At 36.8% G+C, this 26,052-nt stretch overlaps 1 protein-coding gene across 2 annotated transcripts in view; it reads right to left on the reverse strand.

The window, feature by feature from the left end:
- LOC120533917 (gamma-secretase activating protein) overlaps positions 1-26,052 on the reverse strand; it is a 156,685-nt gene that overhangs the window by 11,254 nt on the left and 119,379 nt on the right. For both annotated transcript variants that reach the window (XM_039761032.1, XM_039761030.1), the window contains 4 exons: positions 24,869-24,963; positions 22,446-22,565; positions 14,111-14,172; positions 8,727-8,831 (listed from right to left, as the gene is read on the reverse strand). In XM_039761032.1, the coding sequence (XP_039616966.1) occupies positions 8,727-8,831; positions 14,111-14,172; positions 22,446-22,565; positions 24,869-24,963 (382 nt within the window). The remainder of the gene's footprint in view (positions 1-8,726; positions 8,832-14,110; positions 14,173-22,445; positions 22,566-24,868; positions 24,964-26,052) is intronic.

Genomic DNA, 26,052 nt, shown 5'->3' on the forward strand with positions numbered 1-26,052 from the left:
CAACAAGCTAATTAAAAGGGCAAGTTCAGTTATAGGACACACTCTGGAGGTTGTAGCAAAGGAGAAATTTAAAACAAAACTGAGTGTCATCATGAACAATGCTGCACATCCTTTGTCTGACACAATAACACTAAGTACTGTCAGTCAATGAATCATTCAGAAGTATGTCAAGAAACGCTACAAGGACTCCTTTATACCAACAGCAATACGTCTTCATAATGCCCACTAGGACGGTGACTGCCAATTCAGAACTTTAATTTCTTTTGAATTTTCTTGCTTTATAGTCATTCCAGTGGGTGTTCAGGTCAAAGTGTGTGTGTACATGATATATACTGTATTTATTTATCTAGCTATTTATGTATGTATTTATTTAAAGAGCTTCTGTAAAAAGCCAATCTTCCCCCTGGGACAAATAAAGCTCTATCTGTGATCCATCTAGACCCTGGGAATTTCCATCCAAACTTGGGATAATAGACTTTCTTTTCAGAAATACATCATAGTAATTTAATAACTGACTTTTTTAAAACATCATCAAGTTGCTACGTTCTATTAAACTACAAATACAAAGGGGTTGCTACCTCTGACCATGCTCCTCTTAGTTTGGAACTTAAATCATTATGCCCCACAAGCCCAACACACAAAACCAGCGACATAATCCATTAATGATAGTTCATAAAGATTTTAAAGAAAACACCAATCTGTGTGGAGATAAATTTTAGAGAGACCAATGTGTCGCCAGAATTCTCTGCGAGAACAATCCAGGAATATTACAAAAAAAAAAAACCAAACAAACATTTCTTTCATATAAAAATAAAGTACAATCCAGAAGGGCTTCAAAGTTGATTAGCATGTTTGTTTACTTGATCAGCTACATGATAGATCAGTGAACGAGGCACTCTGTTGGAAAATGTTGGATCCATATTTGGAAAATACATTTTGACTACAAAGGAAACAGAGCAAAGGTTATTATATTTTTCCCCATTTGTTAGTTTTTTTTTCTGTATTACTTTTGATCTTACTTGGAAATTCATTCTACTTAAAGCTTTCCATCATAATGTTAGTTTTAGTGAGTCAGTCATTTTCTAACCCGCTTAGTCCCGACCAGGCAGTGCTAGATCCTGTCCCAGCTAGCACAATTAAGTATCGCCAATCCACCTAACCTGCACGAGTTTGGACTGTGGGAGGAAACCCACACAGACATGGGGAGAACATGTAAACTCAACACAGAGAGAACTCAGGATACAAACCTTAGCCTTCTTACAGTGAGGCAACACCATGGCACCTCTTATTAGTTTCCATTTTTTTATTTCACAATGACGTCTGTTTTATATATTCTCTCTCTCTTATATCTCTCTCTCTCTCTCTCTCCTGACCTGACCTGAATTGTGTGAGTGGTTACCTACCAGGTAACGCTTGTGGTTGGTCTGCCATTCGGCAAACATCCACCACGGTGCCCAATTCAAGGTCGGGACACGTGTCGCGTACTCTGCATTAATTGACAGTAAACTATGTAACATTCTATGATCTGCTTCTCGCAACTGAAAAGGGCACCATGGCATTCTTCCCATGTTTGCATATTTCTTCAGGTACTCCAGGTTTCCTTCCTTTCTGTCAGAGTCACTTGTCAACACTAACATGGCTTGTAGTTAGTGAATTAGGATGTGCGCATATATAAGAACTAGCAAAATACCCGCGATTCGCAGTGGAGAAGTAGTGTGTTAAAGAAGTTATGAAAAAGAAAAGGAAACATTTTGAAAATAACGTAACATGATTGTCAATGTAATTGTTTTGTCACTGTTATGAGTGTTGCTGTCATATATATATATTTTTACTCAGCAAAAAAAGAAACGTCCTCTGACTTTCAACTGTTTTTACTTTCAGTAAACTTAATGTGTAAATATTTGTATGAACACTAAAAGAGTCAACACCATAAGACATAAACTAAAAATGTTTCACAATGTGTCCCTGAATGAAGGGAGGCTCAAAATCAAAAGTACCAATCAGTATCTGGTGTGGCCACCAGCTGCTTGAAGTACTGCAGTGCATCTCCTCCTCACGGACTGGACCAGATTTGTCAGTTCTTGCTGCAAGTTCCTGGATATTTCTGGGGGGAATGGCCCTAGCCCTCACCCTGCGATCCAACAGGTCCCAGACGTGCTCAATGGGATTGAGATCCGGGCTCTTCCACTGCGAGGATGATCAGCTGTCCTTCCTGTCTCCTTGTAGCGCTGTCTTAGGCGTCTCACAGTGCGGACATGGCAATTTATTGCCCTAGCCACATCAGCAGTCCTCATGCCTCCCTGCAGCATGCCTAATGCACGTTCACGCAGATGAGCAGGGACCCTGGGTATCTTTCTTTGGGTGTTTTTCACAGTCGGTAGACAAGTCTCTTTAGTGTCCTGCGTTTTTAGAACTGTGACCTTAAATGCCTACTTTCTGTAAGCTGTTAAGGTTTTAACGACCATTCCACAGGTGCATGTTAATTAATTGATTATGGTTATTTGAACATGCATGGAAAACATTGTTTAAACCCTTTACAATGAAGATCTGTAAAGTTATTTGGATTTTTAAAACATTATTGTTGAAATACACAGTCCTGAAAAGGGACGCTTTTTTTGCTGAGTATATATATATATATATATATATATATATACACATATAAACATATCTACATATACACATATCTACACATACACAAATCTATATATATATATATATATATATATATATATATATATATATATATATATATATATATATATATATATATATATATATATATATATATATATAGTGAACGCTGGCCCCGGCACAGACAGACGGACGACATATTTTCACCCAACACACTTTATTTACACTATTTACAATTATATAAAAGTCACGTGCACTCACGAACCCCAGTGCCTCTCGCACTGAATCCCCCAAAAGTCCAGGGCCCACAGTCTCTGTGCCTTTGCTCTGGCCGCCTCCTGTCCTCTCTCCAGCTCCGTCTTACTGCCTCCCGACTTCCACCAATGACTGGAGGGAGGCCCCTTAAATAATGCCCCCGGATGAGCCCCAGGTGTTTCCGGCCTCTTCTCCTTAGCCACGCCCAGCGTGGCGGAAGTGTCGGCTGCTTTCCTGGCGGCTCTCCGGGCGCCACACAAAGTCTTCCCCCCGGCACTTCCTGGTGTGGCGGGAGTGCCGGGCTCCCGGGATAATTAGGCACCGGGGCGCGGCCTGGCGGTGGCCACGGGTCCCTACAGGGATGGGCTTCCAAGCCCTGTACCCGAGGCCCCCTGCCTAACCAGGACGGACGCCCCACTCAGTCTGGAGGAGGTACATGCCCTCCTCCGGTCTTCCAAGGCGTCCCGGCCGGGCTCCATCCCCGGCCAAAGACCACACAGGGTAAACCGGCATCGGGGCGCCGCCTGGCGGTGACCACGGGTCCCTACAGGGCTGGGCTTCCAAGCCCTGCACCCGTGGTCCCCAATATAACCAGGGCGGATGCCCCTCGCGGTCTGGAGGAGGCACAAGCCCTCCTCTCCTCCTCCTGGGCGTACACACACACACACACATATCCACATATATACTGTATACACATATATACATATCTACATATATATATATATATACACGTACATACATATATATATATATATATCTATATATATATATATATATATATATACATATATATATATATATATATATATATATATATATATATATATATATATATATATATATATATATATATATATATATATATATATATATATACTGTATATAGCGAAATCCCTGCGCTTCGCAGCAACAAAGAACTGCTTTTAAATTTATTATGAAGAAAAGAAAACCTTTTTAAACTGAGGGAAAATATACCAATAACTATCTGTTAAGGATCTCTTTGTATACCACGTTGTCAGTTCAGCACTCCGGTTGTAATATGACCAAGCTGTGCACTGAGATTACTTTTGAGAATGCAACGTATGGTTTTGTCCAGGAGGAAAGCAATGTTGCCTCAAATCAATGGCAACCTTTTGTAGGGTCTGTCCCTGAGAATTATTAATTGTCATCACGAACCAGAGCCTTACTGGAAATTTGAGGCATTTGAATTGAAATGGGAGATCAGAGGGAATAACGGCGATGCCAGGAATACATTCAAATTGTGGAGCTCTGCTGTTTTTTTGTGTAGCAGCCTTCACACAGCTTCTCCGCTGCTTTATAAACGAACGCCATATAAGGCCATCATTTCTCCTTGCTTTGCGGTTCTGTACTGTTTTATTGATCGTTTATTACGATTCTTATAGTTATTGTGTAGCTATTTGAGACTTACTTTACTGTTCAGGTACCCATTTCCTTTATTTAATCCACGGCTTGTACATTATTTTTTGTTCATTTATTATGATTATAGATATCTATTGATTCCCTTCTTTAGCTGACTGCCTGCTCATATAAGACGCTCTGCTGGTTTTTTGTGAAATAGCCTTTACACAGCTTCTCCACTGTTTTATAAACGAACGACATATAAGGCCATCACCTTGTCAACTGTGTAATGCGTTTTTTGAACAGGTTTGATGCATGGAAGTGATCACTCGTACTGCGTTCAGTTAGTTCACGTGAGCTGCTCTAATGTGTGATGTTGCGATGTCCACGGCTTTATTTCATGTTAGCTAAGTTGTCCAGGAGAAAAGCAATCTTGCCTGAAAATAATGGCATCGTTTTGTAGGGTCTGTCCCTGAGACTTAGTACTTGTCATCACGCAGCAGAGCCTTACTGGAAATTGGAGGCATTTGAATTGAAATGGGAGATCAAAGGGTATAAAGGGGACGCGAGGAATACATTGAGTGTGGAGAAACTCTAGAGACAGCGTGTGTATTAACTTGTGGATTTTTCTGTGAGTATTTGGTGGCAGCGTGACGAAGTTGCTTCCGCAAGACCACGTTAGCTGTGGAGCTCAACTCGGAGCATATTCTTTTCCTACCTTGTCAATTTTGTAATGCGTTTTTTGAACAGGTTTGATGCATGGAAGTGATCACTCGTACTGCGTTCAGTCAGTTCACGTGAGCTGCTCTCTTGTGTGATGTTGCGATGTCCACGGCTTTATTCAATGTTAGCTAAGACCCGGCACTTAAAAGTTTCTCGCTACAACAATTTTAACTCCGTTATGAAGTGATCCAAAGTCTCGTTTATACCTCGTGTCTTCTCATTAAACTTGTATCTCGTGAATAAAGTATTCGGCGTTTTTCTTCAGCGCTTTAGGAGCTCTTCCTTCTTTTCTACGTACTGTGGTCACAGTCACTTCACGTGATTACGTGGGAGGCGTGATGATGTCACATGCAGCTCCGCTCCCACGGCCATCGAGATAACGTCCATTACAGTATATGGAGAAAAATAGGTTCCAGTTATGACCATTACGCATTGAATTTCGAAATGAAACCTGCCCACCTTTTGTAAGTAAGCTGTAAGGAATGAGCCTGCCAAATTTCAGCCTTCTACCTACACGGGAAGTTGGAGAATTAGTGATGAGTCAGTGAGTGAGTAAGTCAGTGAGGGCTTTGCCTTTTATTAGTAAAGACTAGCAGAATACCCGCGCTTCGCAGCGGAGAAGTAGTGTGTTAAAGAAGTTATGAAAAGAAAAGCAAACATTTTAAAAATAACATAAGATGATTGTTAATGTAATTGTTTTGTCATCGATATGAGTGTTGTTGTCATATCTATCTATTTATATTATATATATAAAATACCTGCGATTGGCAGCGGAAAAGTAAAAAGAAAAGGAAACATTTTAATAATAACGTAACATGATTGACAATGTAATTGTTTTGTCATTGTCATGAGTGTTGCTGGCATATATATATATATATATATATATATATATATATATATATATATATATATATATACACACACACACAGACACATATATAAACATATATATAAATATATATATATATATATATATATACACATATATATAGTTATATATATACATATACACACATACATATATACATATACATATATACACATACTGTATATATACACACACACACATACATACTGTATATACAACATATACATATCTACATATATACTGTATATACACATATATATATACAAATCTACATATATATCTACATATATATATTAGGGTGGGACTCGATTAAAAAAATTAATCCAATTAATTAGAGGCTGTGTAAGAATTAATCTTGATTAATCGTATGTAATCGCACACGTAAATTTGCCCCAAATCGCAAATGTTTTTTTTTAATTTAAAACGGTTTTAGTGGGCTTACAGAATCAAATAATAGACATGGACATGAATATTGTAAACTGAAGCTGTTTTAATTTCTGAAAAAAGCTTTAAACTGCATTTGAATTCAAAACAGAAACAAAAATATCATCCCTGGTTAAAATTGGGCAGACTTAAAAATAAAGTGGTAGTTTAAGTACTTTAAGTACATTTTCAGAATAGTATTGTCTTTAAATAATAATAACCAAAATTTCAACATAAAGTGCAGTTTTCTTCTTAAAAAATAAGTCAGAAACATAAAAGGTAATTTGACCAGCTTACTCTTTAAACTCTGAGTAACATTAGCCAAAATTATTTTGTACATTAGGCTAAAACAGTGTGATCATTGAACATTTTGTAATTAGATGTATTTAGAATTACTAACGGTCACGGAAGTCCAATGATCCCCAGTAAGAGCCACAAAGTCCGCTTTCTGTAATGCATCTAATTTTGCTTGCTTTTCAGTGTGCACAAAACCATGCTTTTATCAAGGCTTACTTCGGGTAGTCGAAATGATCAGTCGTAGGAACGCGCTTTATTCCGACTCTAACATTTTTGTAGCTGTGATGTGTGCATCAGTGTAATGGATGTACCAGGAAATCATGCATTGACAAAAGTTCCGTTTGCTTGGAATTGAAAGTGTGATTAAATGCGTTATTTTCTAACGCGTTATGGAGTACACTGCATCGAAGCTTCTCAGCTGTGCTTGTGCTAAGAAAGGAAAATTTTAAAAATAACGTAACATGATTCTGCGTTAACCTAATATTTTTCATACGTCCCAAACCAAGGAGATGCAAGGTAAAATGAATCGGTAGCGCAGTACATAGTCAGTACACCCCTCTCGGGAATCAACCTCAATGTCGGCGTTAGAGGCTTAAGACTCTACAATTGCCACAGTGTGTGGCTTGTCTATGCTAAAGTATGTATTGTAGATCGGGTATATATATACATTTATATATATACCCGTGTACGCAGTGGAGAAGTAGAAGTTATGAAAAAAAAGGGAACATTTTAAAAATAACGTAACATGATTGTCAATATACAGTAATTGTTTTGTGAGTGTTATTGAATGTTGCTGTCATCAAGGATTTGATTATCATTATTTCTTTCAATCAGGCTCGTATTTGTAGGATGTGTTCAAGTTACATTCCGTGTTTGTCAATCGTTGTAAAGATAAGAGGTTTCATTCATCGATTAGTTCCTTACTGCATCAATAAACAGCTCGTCTTCCTTTTTATCTGTGATGTGACAAACTGCATGCACGGGTTTTTTTTTTTACACTGTCTTCCTTTAGCAGGACATTCACTTTTTCCACCGTGTGCTTTGTTTCCGCAGTAGCTGCACTTATGAATATGATTCTATGTATAAGGCGCTTCATATTTTTTGCTGCCTTCTCAATTGTGTAATTCGGTTTTGTTCAGCACTCTTTGGAACTATTGCTTTTTGTCTGTGCACTGCGTCAGTTCACGTGAGCCGCTTGGTGTTCTTGCATCGAAGGTTCCCAGCTGTACTGGTGCCATCTCGTGTAATGTCAGCTAAGACCCGGCACTTAAAAGTTTCTCTCGCAGTTTCAATGAGTTTGTGCCAAACACCACCCTGACCATCTCATCTTCCTCTGCATAAGCACAGTCCTTCACCCGTGAACATTTACCGGCAGTGTTTGTATTGGATTGCCGCTGATGGACGGCCTTATATGGGCAGGCACTAAATTACAAACGCTAGTGGCAGCCTGTCTATGAACTTAATTTAATATAAACTTACGGTTCACGCCGTGCTTTGTTTCCGCAGTAGCTGTACTTATGGATATGCTTGTATGCATCATTTGCTTCATAATGTTTTTCTGCCTTCTCAATTGTGAAATGGCGTTTTGTGCTGATCGCTGTTTGGAGTTCTTCCTTGTGCTCTACGTACTTACGTAGGAGGCGTGATGATGTCACACGAAACTCCGCCCCCCACGGCCATTTCCAACTCAAGACTCCATTACATGTGGAAAAATAGCTTCCAGTTATGACCCTTACACGTAGAATTTCGAAATGAAACCTGCCCAACTTTTGTAAGTAAGCTGTAAGGAATAAGCCTGCCAAATTTCAGCCTTCTACCTACACGGGAAGTTGGAGAATTAGTGATGAGTGAGTGAGTGAGTGAGTGAGGGCTTTGCCTTTTATTAGTATAGATAATAGCTTAAAACACAATAAATATATTAAATAAATAGATGTTTTAGGGCAGAGGCTCAAGTGATTTTGCAGTTTGGTTCAAAGGTCAATCAAATATTGCTGGAAGAACTCAATATGACCTTTCAGTGAAAAAACACATATGGTTGTGTTAAGTCTGTTGGCAACCACGGTTATATATTCATTTTAGAATTAGTGGTTTACCAGCTTTACCGTAATTTTTTATTTTTACTCTGCATTAACATTTTAAATGCTTTTGTTTATTTCCCTGTATTTTTTACCTCTTTGCTCCCATGATTTGCAAACAGAGTCTTCACATAGTTCTGTGCAATGAAGGCAGATGTTATTGGATGATCCCACAAATGATACAGTTTTTGACTCATAGTCTAAAATTATAAACAAACAAAATAAATTAGTGTTCTTTCCATAAGAAATCAAACTATATTTTAAAAGACAAAATTCCTTACCACATATTAAAATGAAGTGTAAAACTGTACACAAAGTTCACAACAGGAAATTTAAATTTCATAAAACCTTTCATTTTCAATATACAAATAATTTAAAGTTTGTAGAATATTTAGCTCATATTTTATCTGGAGGCAAGGCCAGATAAAGCTGTGTAAGTTATCAACAAAATATTGTACTCAATCTGAAAAACCACAGGAGTTGTGTTCCAAGTGCTGTCCATATAAAGTAAATACTTTACTTTTACTTTTTTTAATAACAGAGATCCAACCATTTTAAAATTACGAATTGTATTATGGCGATCTAAAAAACAAATCATTTCCCATTAGTTATACATGAAAGAGAAGAACCAATAACGATGGTACTATTCCTTCTAGCGTATAAAGGCAAGATTGGGCTGTCATTGTAATGGGTTTGTTCTGAAGATATAGCTTTATATTGCTTTGGTTCATCCAGAATTTTTTATCTCCTAACCAGTTACCTGCCAAAGGCACATTTTTAAAACAAATGTAAACCTATAAGTTGTCTCCATGAAATTGACAACGAAGGCCAAATCTTGGAAAGATACTGTATGACCAAGAAGGATTGCCGGTGCAGATTTTTTTTTAATGATTTGTATAGTATATGTGACTGGCTCTATACTGGACTTCTAGTTGTAAATAATTAATATATATAAACTTATACCAGAGACATCATTAAAACAACATTCTGGATGATAAAAATACTGGATTCAAATGTACTGAATGTAGTGCTTAGGTTTAGATGAAGTCAATTTCTGCCATAAATAAGTCATTGATCAATCTGGCTAATGCAGTGTCAATGTGTGCTCCTCCTTGAAACTGAACTGAAATGATTCTAGTTATTGAAAAAATCATACATCGGTTAAGTTGCTATAACTACTGTGACGGAGTGAACTTAAATTTTGATTCTCTTCAGAATGAGTACAAAAAAAAATTAATCAAACCAGAGGCTTGCACATAAAATGAATGGCAACACTACAGTAAAAGTTATTGTACGTTGCATTTGCAACAGCACTAGTATACTGCAGTTAGTTGAGAAAATGGTTATTATGTAATGGCCAAGTTCACAGAAAATGAATTTCAGTAATCTCTTCACTCTACTTTGGGGAAAAAAGCAAAATCCCATTATTAAAAATTTGGTTTGTGAAAAAAAAGTTCAGGCCCATTCATTTGTTAGTTATTTTAGTGTGGTACATTACTTGCAAATATATACTCTTACTGACTTATGATGTTAAATAGATAAAGTAGAAGATGTCTTGAAATCAAAAACAAATGAAGTCAGCAGAATAAAGGTTTTTGCTCCAGAGGGTCAGTTTCTAAGAAGAAAATGATTTTTTTTTAAGATATGCCTGCAAATGTGCATTCAATCCAATGAAAGCACTGAAATGTCACCATCAGTATGCATTTCACTTTATACACCTAAAGTGTACACTAAACCAACCTATGAGCACATGTTCTCCATTGGCTTAAATTGTTTTTAAAGTGCCTTTAGTATAAGGTGTTGCTTAAAGATGGTTTTAATAAGTTCAAATTTACTACTGTGCTATGCATTACAATAAATCAACTTACATTAATTACTGTTTACTCACCAAATTGCCTCTTTATTAGGTACAACTTTAGCTCCCTGTTATATGAGTGATACTCTTAATAACTGCACATAAACCTCAATTAACAGCTTAGAATATCACAACTTATCACAAAACATAGCACCTTTGCTGATATGTGCAGACAGCCACAAGGCCTGTTAAGTTGGTGATCGGCATCTACCTGCTCCTGTTATCACACTTGCTCTTACCTAAAGTTACTGAAGAAGGCAGTGTTTGTGGCCATTTGACTAGTGCAGTTTTCAAGAAAATAGCAGCCTTGCAGAGTATAAAAATAGCTACCATTGCTCTGTGAAACTGGGAGCCCATCCAAAGACAAGAATGTTTGCTCCACTTACTTAGTTAACACTAGAATTACCAGAGCCTACGGAAAAAACTCGTAAATCCATCCCACCTTAAATCGCTTCTTAAAACTGTTCTCACCTCTCCGCCAGCATCTTTTGTTAATCTAAATGTGCTGATAAAAGAAAAGCTGCAAGGAGCCGGCTATTCCATCCCCCCACCAACTTAGAACGTGCACAAACTTCTCCCAGCTCATGCCTTGATTGATTTTCTGGGAGTGAAGTGGAGTTTTAGAGTGGAAATAATAGATCGTTGTTTGGAACACACGCATTTCATGTCTGTTCCGTTTCTACAGTAATCTGTGTAAACACATTGTTAAAACAGAAACGTTTTTTATATTCTAGTAGTAGATGACAAAATGTAGGCATAAACTACTGTATATAATGTATGAAGCCTGAAGTCCAAATATCAAAGAAATATTTTCACAGAAGGTACAAATCTAACACAACAATTGCGCTTTTATTCAAAAATATAACTGCAGAAACAAAAAGTCGCCTTAACAAGCGGCATTGACACTTGCTTATTACGACTGCCTCTGTGGCGCAAATGATTCAGCTCCCGACTGGGAATCAAAAGGTTGCGGGTTCAATCCTGCTCCACTCCGTTTTGAGAAGTAAACTACTCTTAGTCTTACAATTTTAGAATAAAAACATACATTTGATTTCAATCTGTAACAGCCGGTGTAATTTATGATACTTGTAAACGTTAGCTTTTTTATTTTTATTTTTTATTAGTCAGTTATATTATCTCGGCTGTGTTCACGAGCCCAAACACACCCCACCCCCGCATCTGATACTGCTGTTTTCACATAGACGCGCTGTAACAGAGGTAAACTCAGCTCCCTTCTACATCGGAGCAAGAATGCACATACCATTGCTTGCATACTAAAGTGTCAGCAGGCACTTTTCGTGGCATTACACACATTTTTGAGCAGTTCTGCACACTACTTGTGACTTTAGGAAGGAAGTGAATAAATAATTCGGATCGAACCCGCGACCTTTTGGTTCCCAGTCGGGAGCTGAATCAATTGCGCCACGGAGGCAGTCGTAATAAGCAAGTGTCAATGCCGCATGTTAAGGCGGCTTTTTGTTTCTGCAGTTATATTTTTGAATAAAAGTGCAATTGTGTTAGATTTGTACCTTCTGTGAAAATATTTCTTTGCTATTTGGACTTCAGGCGTCATACATTATATAGTTTATGCCTACATTTTGTCATCTACTAGTAGAATATAAAAAACGTTTCTGTTTTAACAATGTGTTGACACAGATTACTGTAGAAACGGAACAGACATGAAATGCGTGTGTTCCAAACAACGATCTATTATTTCCACTCTAAAACTCCACTTCACTCCCAGAAAATCAATCAAGGCATGAGCTGGGAGAAGTTTGTGCACGTTCTAAGTCGGTGGGGGGATGGAATAGCCGGCTCCTTGCAGCTTTTCTTTTATCAGCACATTTAGATTAACAAAAGACGCTGACGGAGAGGTGAGAACGGTTTTAAGAAGCGATTTAAGGTGGGACGGATTTACAAGTTTTTTCGTAGGCTCTGGTAATTCTAGTGTTAAACAACAATTTTCAGCATTCTGCTATACACAATAGGCTCTTCAGGTTTTTGAAGTGTAAGCTGGTATTAAATAACACACTATATTTTAAATGCTATTTTTTTTGTTGTGGATATTGATATTGGTTTCTGCAGAAGTTTCACATAAAAAAACACATTTCACAGATAGCAGATTGTTCCCTACTGTGTAGCATATACTGGGAAACTGTGAACTGGATCCATCATCATGAGTGTCAGTGCAAGCCATTTATTGTAATGGAATGGGTTGTGTTTTGTGCAAATTTGTCGGTGCTACCAGGTATCTGAACTTCATTGCTAATCAGGGGTAGGCCTATCCTTTCATGGCTGTAGTATACCCATCAATGAATGACATTTTGAGCAGAAAAATGTTGTTTGGCACAAGACTAAACAAGTCTTGGAATTACTTTAGTAATATAACATTGAGGTTATCTTAATGAAGATGGCCTCCCAAGTCAAATCAACTATGCATCTGATTGATGCGATGCAACAAAAGATGTACCAGAAGCTAATTTTCACTAACAATGGGACACACTATGGTTGACATAGACCAACATCTCCTTTGTGATGTATTCCTTGTTCTCAACTCAGTGTTAACAAGATACATAATGAAATGCACTTTCAGTGCCGACGCAAAGTTAAAGAGGCTGATGCTCCCTTTGCTTCATATGTAGGATTCTTACTTCTGTTTCAAACTATTCCACAAAATGTCTCGTGCACTGAGTGCTTTTATGATCCCACTGCTGTCCTGCATATGCTTTGAGAGATACATAAAAAAAACATTCAAAAATATTTGATGGCAATCAATTTTAGTGTGAGAATGACAGTCATTTTATATAATTGGACATTATAATATAATAAAGAAGAATTTACATAAACAAAGGCACTGATCACCACCTTATATAATTGTAAGCAATGAACTTGCACTCCCTCATGTGTACACATCATAAGAAGGAATGGGCTGCAGTACCTAGCAGTTTTTTATTTAGCAAAAATAGTTTAAATTAGTGTAATCTCCAGGAATAAATGAAAAGAATAATTTATAAATAAATACACAATAATTCTTTAAGTCAAGTGGATCTATTGTCATACTATTTATACACAGTTTTGTAGCATACCTTTACATTTATATAGTTCTTTTCTCACTGCTCAAAATGCTTTACATATTGAGTGAGGAGCCACTTTAGCTACCACCAATGTGCACCATCCACATGGATGATGCAACAGCAGCCATTTTGCACCAGTACACTTATTAGTTATTAGTTGGTCAAGGGACAAGAGTGATAGCCAATCAGAGACAAGGGATGATTAGGGGGCCAGAATGACTAGGCCATGGAGGACAATTTAGCCTTAACATTGGGATACACCCTGTTCTTTATAAAGGATACCCAGGGATCTTTTATGACCCCAAATAGTCAGGACCCAAGATTTAAGTCTCATTTGAAGGATGGCACCATTTTTACAGCACAGTGTCCCCATTACTGTATTGGGACATTGGGAATCTACAACCAAACCACAGGGTAAGCGATCCCTGTTGGCCTCTCCAACACGCTTTTCCTAGATGTTCCCCCATTTAAGTACTGGTCAGGCCCAAACATACTTAACTAATGGTGGGTTAACTGTCCTGATGTGCATCTGGTATGAATAAAAACTCACCTCTGAAAGTCTGGACATGACACTGAATTTAAGCTGTTCATTTTTCTGGGTGTTATCAAGATCTACAAAATAGAAAAAAGTGTGAGGATAAAAATATTTTAGAAGACATCAATGACCTGTAAACCACGTCTCATTAAGTGTGTAGATTTCAACATGTAGAAAATTCACAGAAACTGTGACATGAACTATTAATGCCTGCTATTGCACAAATACCATGTAGTCGAAATCACAGAGATCTGCTTTTTGGAAAATCAAAGTCTGACATACTTGTAAAAGATAAGGAAGCACATACAGGTTTATATATTTACTAGCCGAAGCCCGGCGTAGCATACGGCGGTATAAGACTAGGAACGGAAAACGGTGAGAAAGGAATTCAGTATAACAAAGGCTTAGGAAACCACCGTCGCAGTATAACGAAAATAGCAAGGAGTGAAACCAATGCCAATGGTCGAGAGAGTACCTTCCTGTAGCAGGCTATGGAAAACATAAACATATATAGATAGACGCCGCATTCACTGTGTTGCCCAGTCGACATGATAGGTCAGCGTGTCCGCCCTATTGCGAGTGGTAAAAGTGCCATTTAAACTAATACAGGTAGATGTGGAAGCCAGGGTTTCTGATGAAAAAACAATAACGTTTTAAACAGTATCGTTTACATACAACAGATTTTGGCGAATCGTTTACATGCAATTATTTATATGCATTTATACACTAATAATGGTTATTATTTAATAATAGCCATTATTATTATTATTATTATTAAATAATTCCTCCCGTAGAAGTAACATTTCTCAGACTGCTTTCTTCCATCTCCGAAACATTTCTAGACTTCATCCTGTTCTTAAGCAACACAGTACAAAAAGTATTGGTTAATGTCTGAGTCACCTCACGTACAGATTACTGTAATTGTATTCTATCTGTCATCCCACAAAAACGTATCCATCGCTTACAATTTAATCAAAATTCTGCTGCCAGGATAATAACCTGCTGTTCTAAATCCACTGAACATACTACACCTATTCTCTCTCAACTTCACTGGCTCTCTGTTAACTACAGAATACAATACTAAATACCGCTCTTAACATTCAAAGCTCTCCACAACCTCACTGATCTCCTACAGACTGACACTCGTCTCGATCATTCAGATTCTCATCTGCAACTGTACTTTCTGTACCACACATCAAACTCTGTGCTATGGGAGCTTGAGCGTCTCTCATAGTGCTCCTCAACTCGGGAATTCTCTTCTCTCTCATATACATCAGCTCGATTCAATAACACATAGAATAACTCAAAACTTATCTTTTTAAACTGACATACCGATTGTGAATTTTGCACTGTTACTGCCAGTTATCTTTGTTTGTTTGCTAATTATTGCTGTTTGATCAAGAGCGATGGTAGATGCGGAAGTAGGATTAGAGATGGTGGGCGAGGCTCTGTCGTGTGTATCCCATGGTCTTAGAGTTGGCGGGCAGGCTTTGGCAGGCATGGCTCTCTGTCTTGTGTGAGCTCTCTGTCTTGCTTGGCCTTAGATTTGGCGGGCAGGGCTCTGTCGAGGGTATCTCATGGTCTTAGAGTTAGCGGGCGGGGCTCTGTAAGTTGGTGGGCGTGGCTCTCTGTCTTGTGTGCATTATCTGTCTTGCTTGCGCTCTCTGTCTTGCGTACCCTTAGTGAATTATATATATAGATTATCTGTATTATACTCCGTCCTGGGTATGACGTTAATCTGCATCTAGCCCTGCATGTAGGTCCTCCAACCTGCAGGAAAAGCCTGGGGGTTGGTGGCAGAATTTGCACTCCAGCCACCACAAAAAAAAACTCATACTGGTTCCATTCCTTCTGAACTAGTGTGATGCTGAAGTGTCACTTGTTGCATGGCTGCACTTGGGTCCTAATCTGGGATCCTGAGTTGGTTTGTCATGTGGTGGATGCAGCAATGCGCTGTACCAGTGCGTGCTCCTAACCTCTGCATTATACTCTGCATTGCCCAAGAAATTTTGTAAGACAATGGGCCTTAGTTATAGTGCCATTGGTTAATCAGTTGTATCAGAAGTACTATGTAACTAAGTACTTTTTTTGTATATAAAATTTGTAGTTTTTTTTTTTTTTTTTATATATAAAACCAAGGGCTAATATTATTGGCAAACAGTGTGGTGTATTGGTTGTAGCCAATGTGTTACTCTGCACAAGGTATGCCAGCCTACAGTCTGAGTCTAGCCACATAATTGCCAACGGCTGTACAGTATATTTATTGAATAGCAGTCTTCTCTTGATACATACTGATACAGCTAGACTGGCTTTGCTGGAGCTCATTACCAAGCTGCATTCAAAGTAGCTTAATTCTTTAGTCTTACATATTATCCATCAGATTCGACAAAACACACAATCAGCTGGCCCCTTATAGAAACAGTCCTGTCTGCATATATTACGTGTTAATTATTGAGCAGTCAATTATGTGAGAAAGGATAGTGTACACAATGAAATAGCTGCTTAACATAAAGGTTAATTTGCCAGGTCATGCTTCTTTAAATATGATGGAACAGTCAACAGACAAGAGAAATGCTCAAATGAATATGACTCGAAAATGGTTACTATTAACAATATGTTATTAAAGAAGATTTTTGACAGCATGTGAGTGTCCTGTTGAAAATATTTCCTTAATGGTACTGTACTTTTTGTACCTTTTTCATGGAAAGTGATTTATGGTCTCTACGGAGAAAAACGTGAACTGGGAGTTCAAATGACAAATGAATAATCAACACGCAGTGCTCACTTTAATATGGACAATAATCTTTAAACCTCACAGTTAAACTGGAGAGTTTAGGGGCACACACACTGCAAGGCCAACTGTTCAACCAGCACAAAGACAATTTCATACATTAAAACAGTAATACTATTCAAGACAAGTGATTGCAAAAGAAGTCAAACCTGATGGCTCTTATAAACATTTTTAACATGTCAGTTTACTGAGGGAAACTTATTTCTTATTTGCACAATATCTGGTCAGGCTGTGCCCCGCTGGTGTTTAAAACAGGAAAAACATTCTTAAATTCAAAGACCTGATTCACCTTCCCATAGCCAGAAAGGAATCTGTATTATTTCTCCAGAATCAGAGATTTGACTTTCTGATAATGTCTCTGTTACAGTACCCTGTAAACCTGAGATGAGCGACTCCTCAGTAAGTGGAAATTATCTGCTTCTCTGTCTTTTTGAGAAAACATATCACCACTCTAGTAAGCCAGTCATAAAACACTGTCCCTGACTTTCACTCAGCACCGAAAACATGTGCTAACCAAAACATCTATTTTACTCAAATTTGTTTTTCCTCCTTTGACCTTATCTAGCTTTGTCATAAGGTTTTTAGCCACCTGGTAACTGTATATCTTGTATATCTTGGGTGAAATCTAATCTCCCGTCACAGCACATACTAAGTTTGCTTATCTGTTTCTGTACATTCAGTGATTTGTTTCTTATGGAAAACTTGACTCAATCCAATTAAACACATCTGCTACAAAAAGTATGCTAGCTTCCTTTGTAGAGAACCACACTGATTACTCTAAGGCTTCATTATTTCAGATAGTATTCCTGTTTTAGCTTTTCACATGCTCCCTGCTAGCATGCTACTGAAAAATCTAAATTAGTTTCTGCCATTTTGAAAGTTTTTTTTTTTACCTTGTTTCTTGACATACCCCTCCTCAACTCAGTCCTGCCCCACGTGATTCAAACGTGAGGCCTAATTGTAAATGATGTAACCAATGCCCTTAGCCAATAATAATAATAATGTTTTTTTACAGGGATGCTCCATTTTGTTGATACTCTTTCTGGTCAACCATTTGGAAAAAGGGTAAAACAGCATTTTAATTCAGGAACCCAAAATTCTCTATTTGTTAACTTTTTCTTTAGAAATCATAAAGGCTTGCTGTTTGCTTCATCAGGCTGTGATCTTCAACTCTCTCTGGATCAGTTCACAGCTGAGTGTGAAGCAGCTAGGATGGGAATCAGCACCTCCAAATCCGAGACCATGGTCCTCTAGTGGAAAAGGGTGGAGTGCCCTCTCAGGGTTGGGGGAGAGATCCTGCCCCAAGTGGAGGAGTTCAAGTATCTCGGAGTCTTGTTCATGAGTGAGGGAAGAAAGGAGCGTGAGATCGACTGGCGGATCGGTGTGGCATCCGCAATGATGCGGGCTCTGCATCGGTCTGTCGTGGTGACAAAGGAGCTGAGCCGTAAGGCAAAGTTCTCAATTTACTAGTCGATCTACGTTCCTACCCTCATCTAAGGTCATGAGCTATGGGTAGTGACTGAAAGAACGAGATCGCGGATACAAGCGGCTGAAATGAGTTTCCTCCGCAGGGTGTCTGGGCTTTCCCTTAAAGATAGGGTAAGAAGGTCAGTCATCTGGGTCTCAGAGTACAGCCGCTACTCCTCCGCATCGAGATGAGTCAGATGAGGTGGCTCAGGGCATCTGATCAGGATGCCTCCTGGACGCTTCCCTGGTGAGGTGTTCTGGGCACATCCAACCGGAAGGAGGCCCCGGTGAAGACCCAGCACACGCTGGAGGGACTATGTCTCCCGGCTGGACTGGGAATGCCTTGGGATTCTCCCGGAAGAGCTAGAAGTGGCCGGGGAGAGGGATGTCTGGGCATCTCTGCTCAAGCTGCTGCCCCCGCGACTCGATCTCGGGTAAGCAGAAGAGGATGGATGGATTGGATGGATGGATCATGAAGGCTTTTTTCCTTATTCTTAGAATTCAGATGCGCAGTAACAGAATCCCATTGCTTGTGGGCCAGGGATATACCAGTTTCATTAATTAAAAAAAACAAAACATAAATTGTAGTGCTTACTACAGTTGCATATATTACAGCTTTGTTTTTGGGTTCTTATTTTAGATTAAAACATTTTCAAGACTGATTTCTTGGCTTTTGACCAGGTAATTTTCTTGGTTTTGTGATGTTTGGGATTAATTTGCCATTAGGCAAAACTTATATTTAGTCTTTTTTGTCCTGCCTTGCTTCTCGTTGTTATTTCAGAATTCTTTAATACTGTTTTGTTTTGAATATAATAAATAATTTAAGACAAATGAATATATATTTGTGCTGTATTAAAAACCTTTTGTCCAAAGGACAGACCATGACAATGGGTTTTCCCACTTCTCCATAAAGGACACTTCTAAATGTATTGCTATTTAAAAGCCTTAGCTCCTCTTTTGGATTATGTAGGCTGGATGCCTGCCATTTGAGTTTAGGGCTAGAGTGATGTCTTTCCAATGGGCTCCGACCAGTTTAGTAGGCAGATCTGACAGTTGTGTCTTGCACTTATTTTTTTTACCCTTATGCATGACAGGAATCGCAAAAAGGGTAAAACAAGGTTTAAATGGTATTACAAAATCTAAGCTTAATAAATATATACATTTACAAACTCCAAAGTGCTCAAAAACAACAAAAACTATTGTACCACTCTGCATAGAAACACTGGCATTTAAAAAAATGCAAGTTAATATCTATGGGCCATAGACTTTAAAACTCATGAGGATCTATAATCTAAAACATACTATCAAAACATAGAATTTCCAGGTAAACAAAATAAATTACAAAGACATAAGAAGGAATGGTGATGAGATATTTAATGTAACTTAACTGCTCCTTTATGAATATAGCAAGAATTGGTAGTGCGGCACGGTGGTGCAGAGGGTAGTGCTGCTGTCTCTCAGTTAGGAGTCCCGGGTTCGCTTCCCAGGTCCTCCCTGCGTGGAGTTTGCATGTTCTCCCCGTGTCTGCGTGGGTTTCCTTTGGGTGCTCTGGTTTCCTCCCACAGTCCAAAGACATGCAGGTTAGGTGCATTGGCGATCCTAAATTGTCCCTGGTGTGTGTATGCCCTGCGGTGGGCTGGTGCCCTGCCTAGTGTTTGTTTCCTGCCTTGCGCCCTGTGTTGGCTGGGATTGGCTCCAGCCAATAGTTAGGATATAGAAGGTTGGGTAATGGATGGATGGATGAATTGGTAGGGAAGAAAACTAAACTGGAACAGTATAATGAAGCATGTAAATAACTGTAAGCTCCACAAACAAGTTAATATATTATATACAAATAAATATGCTCACAAAGTTATCATTTGTCTTTTTACAGCATTTCATTAATTTATCCATTTTTCAAGAACGTGTATATACTGTATAAACATTTAATTTACATATTTTCATATAACTTTCAATGTTTAATGCTGTCATATTTTTTTTTAATCCCAAGCTATACTCATGGTGCACACACCTTAAAAAGGCAGGTCATGCCAAGAAACATTAAGTGGAAATATCCTACAGAGACTAAAGAAAAAGATAAGTGACGTTCAGGAAAACAAGGCAAAATTCCAATTCTCGAATTGCATGCTAACATTCAATCATTAAAAAAATTAAAATCATAACTTTATATATATTATGCATATTATGTATATATATTTTTTCAAGTGAATGTATAATTACTGATTTCTGTAATAATAAAGGTTACACTAAAAGAATGGCTATATTATAGTATCTATTGTAGAATGTTGTGTAGTTTACAGGCAAATGCATGTAACCAGAAAATTAACTTAAAATAAACCATTTATTTAATCCATCAGGAAATTACTAAATGCAACATACTGAGCATTCTTTTCCCGTCTAAAGTTCAAACACATCAGACAAATGTTCCCGATTGGTATCCTATGAGTCATTATACATTCCTTACATTTTTATTAAAACCTATTTCTCACACTGACAGCTTCATTGTCCATTTGTACCATTATGTAAGGTGTTTGTTTTAACAGAACAATGACTTTTATGTACCCAACAGGATTCTTCCATAAATATGAATACAAGCCATGACACCCACCAACTACTGGTGAACTTTGAAAGTTCAACTGGCTCTGGCCTCTAAATTGTGTTACTTATAATATATTTCCCAACACTAACATAAATAAAATTAATTTAAAATAAATTTAACACAATTGATTTTTGAGTAGATCACTGTCATCAGATAAAAGTCATTTAGGAATGCACACAAAGTTAACTATTTAACTTAAAAAATAAACAAATAAATAAATAATCAGACAGCTTAGGAGTAGTAACAGATGTGTAACAATGTCTATTAATTATGGCAAAGAAATCCATGTTAACATGGGGTGAAGATGTAAATGAAGAAAGACCTGAACTGTCAGATTACAAAAAGCTCAATCACCAGAAAAACAAGTCAAAGTGCTGTTTTACCATTATACTAAACCTAGTTTATGCTTTTTAATTGTGTTCTTAATCGTTTCAACATGTTGGATAGTCAAATTCAAGTACATTCCCTCTACTGTATTCTAAATATTAATCAAAATGCCATTTATTTTTGATCTTTTTGGCATTTCTTCATTCTCCTAGATAATGACCTTTTTTCTACAGAATGCAAGGTGCGAGTGACTGGGTAGATGTATCATTCCCATTTCTTTGCTAAAAACTGAAATAAAATGGAGATAAAAAGACATAATTTCCTATGAAATATAAATCAACTACGCATGAGGTAATTTTACTCTATGAACAAACATGCATGTATATACATTTCATTATTCCGTATAGTTATCACTATATTTTCAGCTTTGATTCCAACCTCAAAAATTGAGACAAATATGATAAAAAAATAATAATCTGTCTTTAGTAGTCAGCATTGTAAACATAATACATTAACAGAATGAAATTCTGAGGTGTCAGTTCATTCCATAGCAACTTTATGTCAGTTTAGGAGACAGACAGGACAGGAAAATTCAGTTATGTCTTTTCATCTACTGTTTCAGCCTTACCTGCCTAGGAACAGGTCTTTAATCGTGTCCAAGGAGTTCTTCACAAAAAAAAGCTGATCTCAAAGGCGCATGCTGAAGACCGATTTTAAGTAATGCAGAGCTGCTTTGGCTAGGGCACAACAGTTTGCTGAGAAGCATATCCTGAACTGTTTAGCCACTAAGAGCTAATTTAAGTATACACACCAACACTTTTATAGATTCTGTACATACTTAAGATACCACATGTGATGTGACGATGACCTTCATTTCATATTCAACATAGTTTATTAATTATATTAGCAATATTCATTTTTTAATTCACAGATAAACAGTGATTAAGGACACATTAAGTAGATCAACGTCAAAAAAGTGAACTTTTTAAAAATGCTCAGAACTTACATGTAAAAACAACTACAATCGCTGATTTAATCAAAAAATTATATATTATTAATGACCAGGTAATGAACTAACTGAAATTATTGTTAGTTAGTTACTTATGTCCACCTTACATGATTTGTATTACATTGTTTAGAGAAAAATATCGTCTTTGATTCCTTACCTTTCATCAAAAGTGTCACAAATGTTTCTGTGAGCTGTAGAACACCATGATCAATATACAAAAGGAAAGTGTGGATTGGAAGACAACGAACACCCAAAACAGCATGAAGAGAGTGAAAACCTGGATCAAGTACAGAAAAAGATATTCAAATCTGAATTTTTTGTTTTTTTTTCCCCAGAAGTGTGACACAGCCGCAATTAATTAGAATGCAAACCACCATATTCATAAAGGAAACATATATGATGATTAAAGAAAAGGTAACACATAGCACTGTGAATAAACTTTCATAAAATATCATAGGATCATTAAGAGAAAATGCAGTCATTTGCATGTAAACTGTAATGTGGCATAATATTGGTTTCACTATACATCCTTTATAATGCAGTGGACTCTCAAAATGCTGAAGACAGAATAGGTGTGCTTGTAAATAACAATCTCAAACCAGTTATTTTAAAAATATTTAGGTAAAATGGTTATTTAGTTCATTTGCCATCTGCTTATCATTCGCAATGTCTTTTCTATGTGTCTCTCTGCAGCTTCTTAAATTTTCTTTTACTTGTTTTTTATGGAGTAGCAATTGTTGTGAATACTTTTGATCCCTTGATGTAGTGTTAAGGTATATCTCCAAGTCAGTATTTTATTGTACAGTGATCATTTCAGTCTTACTTTGTTTATTTGATGTCCTTACTCATGTATTTTGACCATGTTTTTAGCCATTTTGTTTTGTTTTCTGGAATATACAAATTTCATGCCAGGATGTGATAACCATCTGTCACTTAGTATTAGGTTTTACTTTCCCATTTTCTGTTAATAGATATTTACTCATCACCATAAAGTCTGTTTTTCACAGATTATAAGTCTTTGTTTTGGTGTACATTTATGTGTTTTCAAAGATGATTTCAAATTTAACCATATTATAATCAATGTTGGTTAAAATAATAATTTCTGTTTTCATTACTCTTGTCTTTTAAAATTAAGAGACAAAAACTTGAACGGCATTACCCTGTGTTGGGCTTGACACAAATTGAATGATTAAATAACCATTTGCCATGTAGCATGATAACGCCGCAATCCTACAGTATCTCAGGCCCTCTTATTCATATATATTTGATTCTAATGCAACTTGTATTAAAAAGTAAGCATTTTAATGTGTTGTATTTGTTTGGCTAAACTTTCATCTGGTCAGGTTGGTCACTACCAGTTCACACTATGCCTTCATCGATGCTTTATTTATATGCCTAAATATTAATATTTTCTCCCTGGTGTCAGTAGAAACTTATTATTGTCATTTTTGTTGTTTACATTTGTTATTCTTTTTCATGAACCTGCTGTCCAATTGTGCCACTATTATATGTACAACCTTGTGTTTGATATTCAAAACCAAAAAGACTCCATTCACACTGCAGCTGAATTCACATTTTTTTCAACCATACAGTATGTGGCAAACATCTGATTTTTTTTTAGGTATGATTTTAGTAATGACTATTTTTCATCCAAACCGTTCACATCACTCTCATCATTGCTTTCTCCTGTTCTTTGGGCCACTTGCTTCTATGTTGAGAATACTGACAGCTCTCTTTCATTTCTTGACTGTCATGGCTAAAAGTCTGCCATAGGAAACAAGCAATCAGAAGAAAAGCACAATCTGACCTCTTTACCAAAAACAAAGTGGATATGCTGCTTTTCAGTATTTCTGCAATCTCCAGACAGGGATCAATACTCAAGTAAAATTTAAGAATAAGAACTGACGTACTCAGTTAATATTAAGTTAATTTTAAGTTTTTTTCCCGGTAGAGATGGCAATGGATTTTTTGAAATTTATTTTAAAAAAAGTACTACATCTGACAATTTCCCATTGCAAATGAATGTATAATGGTGAAAAATAACTTCAAGCTGAAAAATACCACTTCCTTACACATCCTTAGATTGCACAAAAAGTACATCTGTGCTGCGCTATTGCCTAACATGAATCTGTATATTTACAGTTTCTGTTAAAATTTAAGTTCAAGGGTGTGGTGTTTTTTCTTCCAAATTCAGTAACACTTCCCTTTCTTATTTTTAAGTAGCTCATATTCTGTAAGCCATATAGTTAACTCCCTTACTTCCCTCCCTTTGGATATTGTCACTGATAGACTAGAGATTAATCATTAGCATTTTGGGTTAAGAGAAAAGTTTAGATGGATTGTCAAATCCCTAAAGTACAGAACTTCCTATATTGTTCAGTTTGTTGTTATGGCACAAGGTTAGGCTGCACTCATCACACATAATGTGTATTTGTTGAGTTTACAAAATTGTTATTACCTACCATATAACCATTAATAAATCATTCTAAAATTTTTAGATGAGAGCCTCACATTTAAGTATAACTTACATTTGGTTGTAAATTCACTAGAATTCAGATTTTGTAAAGTGAATTATCTTACCAGGGGGAAAAGGTAAGCATAAATCCTTTCCTGCTTCCAAAATCTGACACATTATGTGGAAGACTGCCCACTCAGCAGAGTTCCCTTGATGTTTTCTGAAACAAATAACAAAAAAGCACTGCAAAAAAAGTTTGGCTCAGATTAAACAGCAAAAGAAAAGAAAATGAAATGAAATGCAAGTGTACTTTAGTTGAAATTTAGAAAGGAAAATTAATTACTAAAACAAATCAAGAAACTGAAAAATCTTAGAAACCTTTAATGATGTTTATGACATAAGAAATAAAGCAAATAGTAAATGGTTACTGAAATGAAACATGTTCATAAAAGTAGAATGGGGATGCAAGGATTAAGTAGATGCTAAAAAAAATTATTTGATATTAACTGTGTTATACCTACTTTCCATTACAAAATACTAGTAAGAGACAGAAGAAGATTACTAAAGTGGTCTATGATGATAAAGGAAAAAGTAAGCATAATTAGAATACTGTAAATTAACAACACATCATTAGAGTGTCCACAACTTTTATATAAGAAGAACAATTAGCACACATTTTTATAAAGAAATATATTGCTACATTTCAGAAAAGAACATAATGTTATGATTTACATGGGGGGGTGCTAGTGTTGGTGAGGCAACACTGAGGAATAAAAGGTGTTCATTTTGTCAAATCCACACAAGCGTACATATTTATGATTCATTCTGATATACTCTCCTTACAGTACCTTACAACATACAGTATATGATTATTGTAATACTTCACTATTAATCTTTTCAAACTCTCTTATTACTATTCACAAAAGAAGATTGACAATATGACTATATAAATTGACATTTTAATGAGCACATTGTCTTGGACTTAATAATGACTGTATCTGATTTGTTACACTGCAATCAAAGGATGCAGTTCTTCATAAAATCCAAAGAAAAAAATAAAGCTACTGTATAATAACAGAGATGCTGTCTCAGCATTTAAGTCAATGTTGTGTGAATATCTAAACTGCACTCTTGGCTTGCTAATGAAACTACACTGTGTAAGAAAAAATAAAAATATTTGACGTACATACAGTGCTAGCTATTTTATAATTAACTGTTTAAATCAGTTAAAACAAATACATTACTGACAGTTTAATTGGTGTTGTAGAAGCAATGTTAAATGAAACAATGAATAAAGTTAAAGAGGTTC

Source organism: Polypterus senegalus, chromosome 8 (assembly GCF_016835505.1).
Source record: "Polypterus senegalus isolate Bchr_013 chromosome 8, ASM1683550v1, whole genome shotgun sequence".
In the NCBI taxonomy this organism is placed as follows: Eukaryota; Metazoa; Chordata; class Cladistia; order Polypteriformes; family Polypteridae; genus Polypterus; species Polypterus senegalus.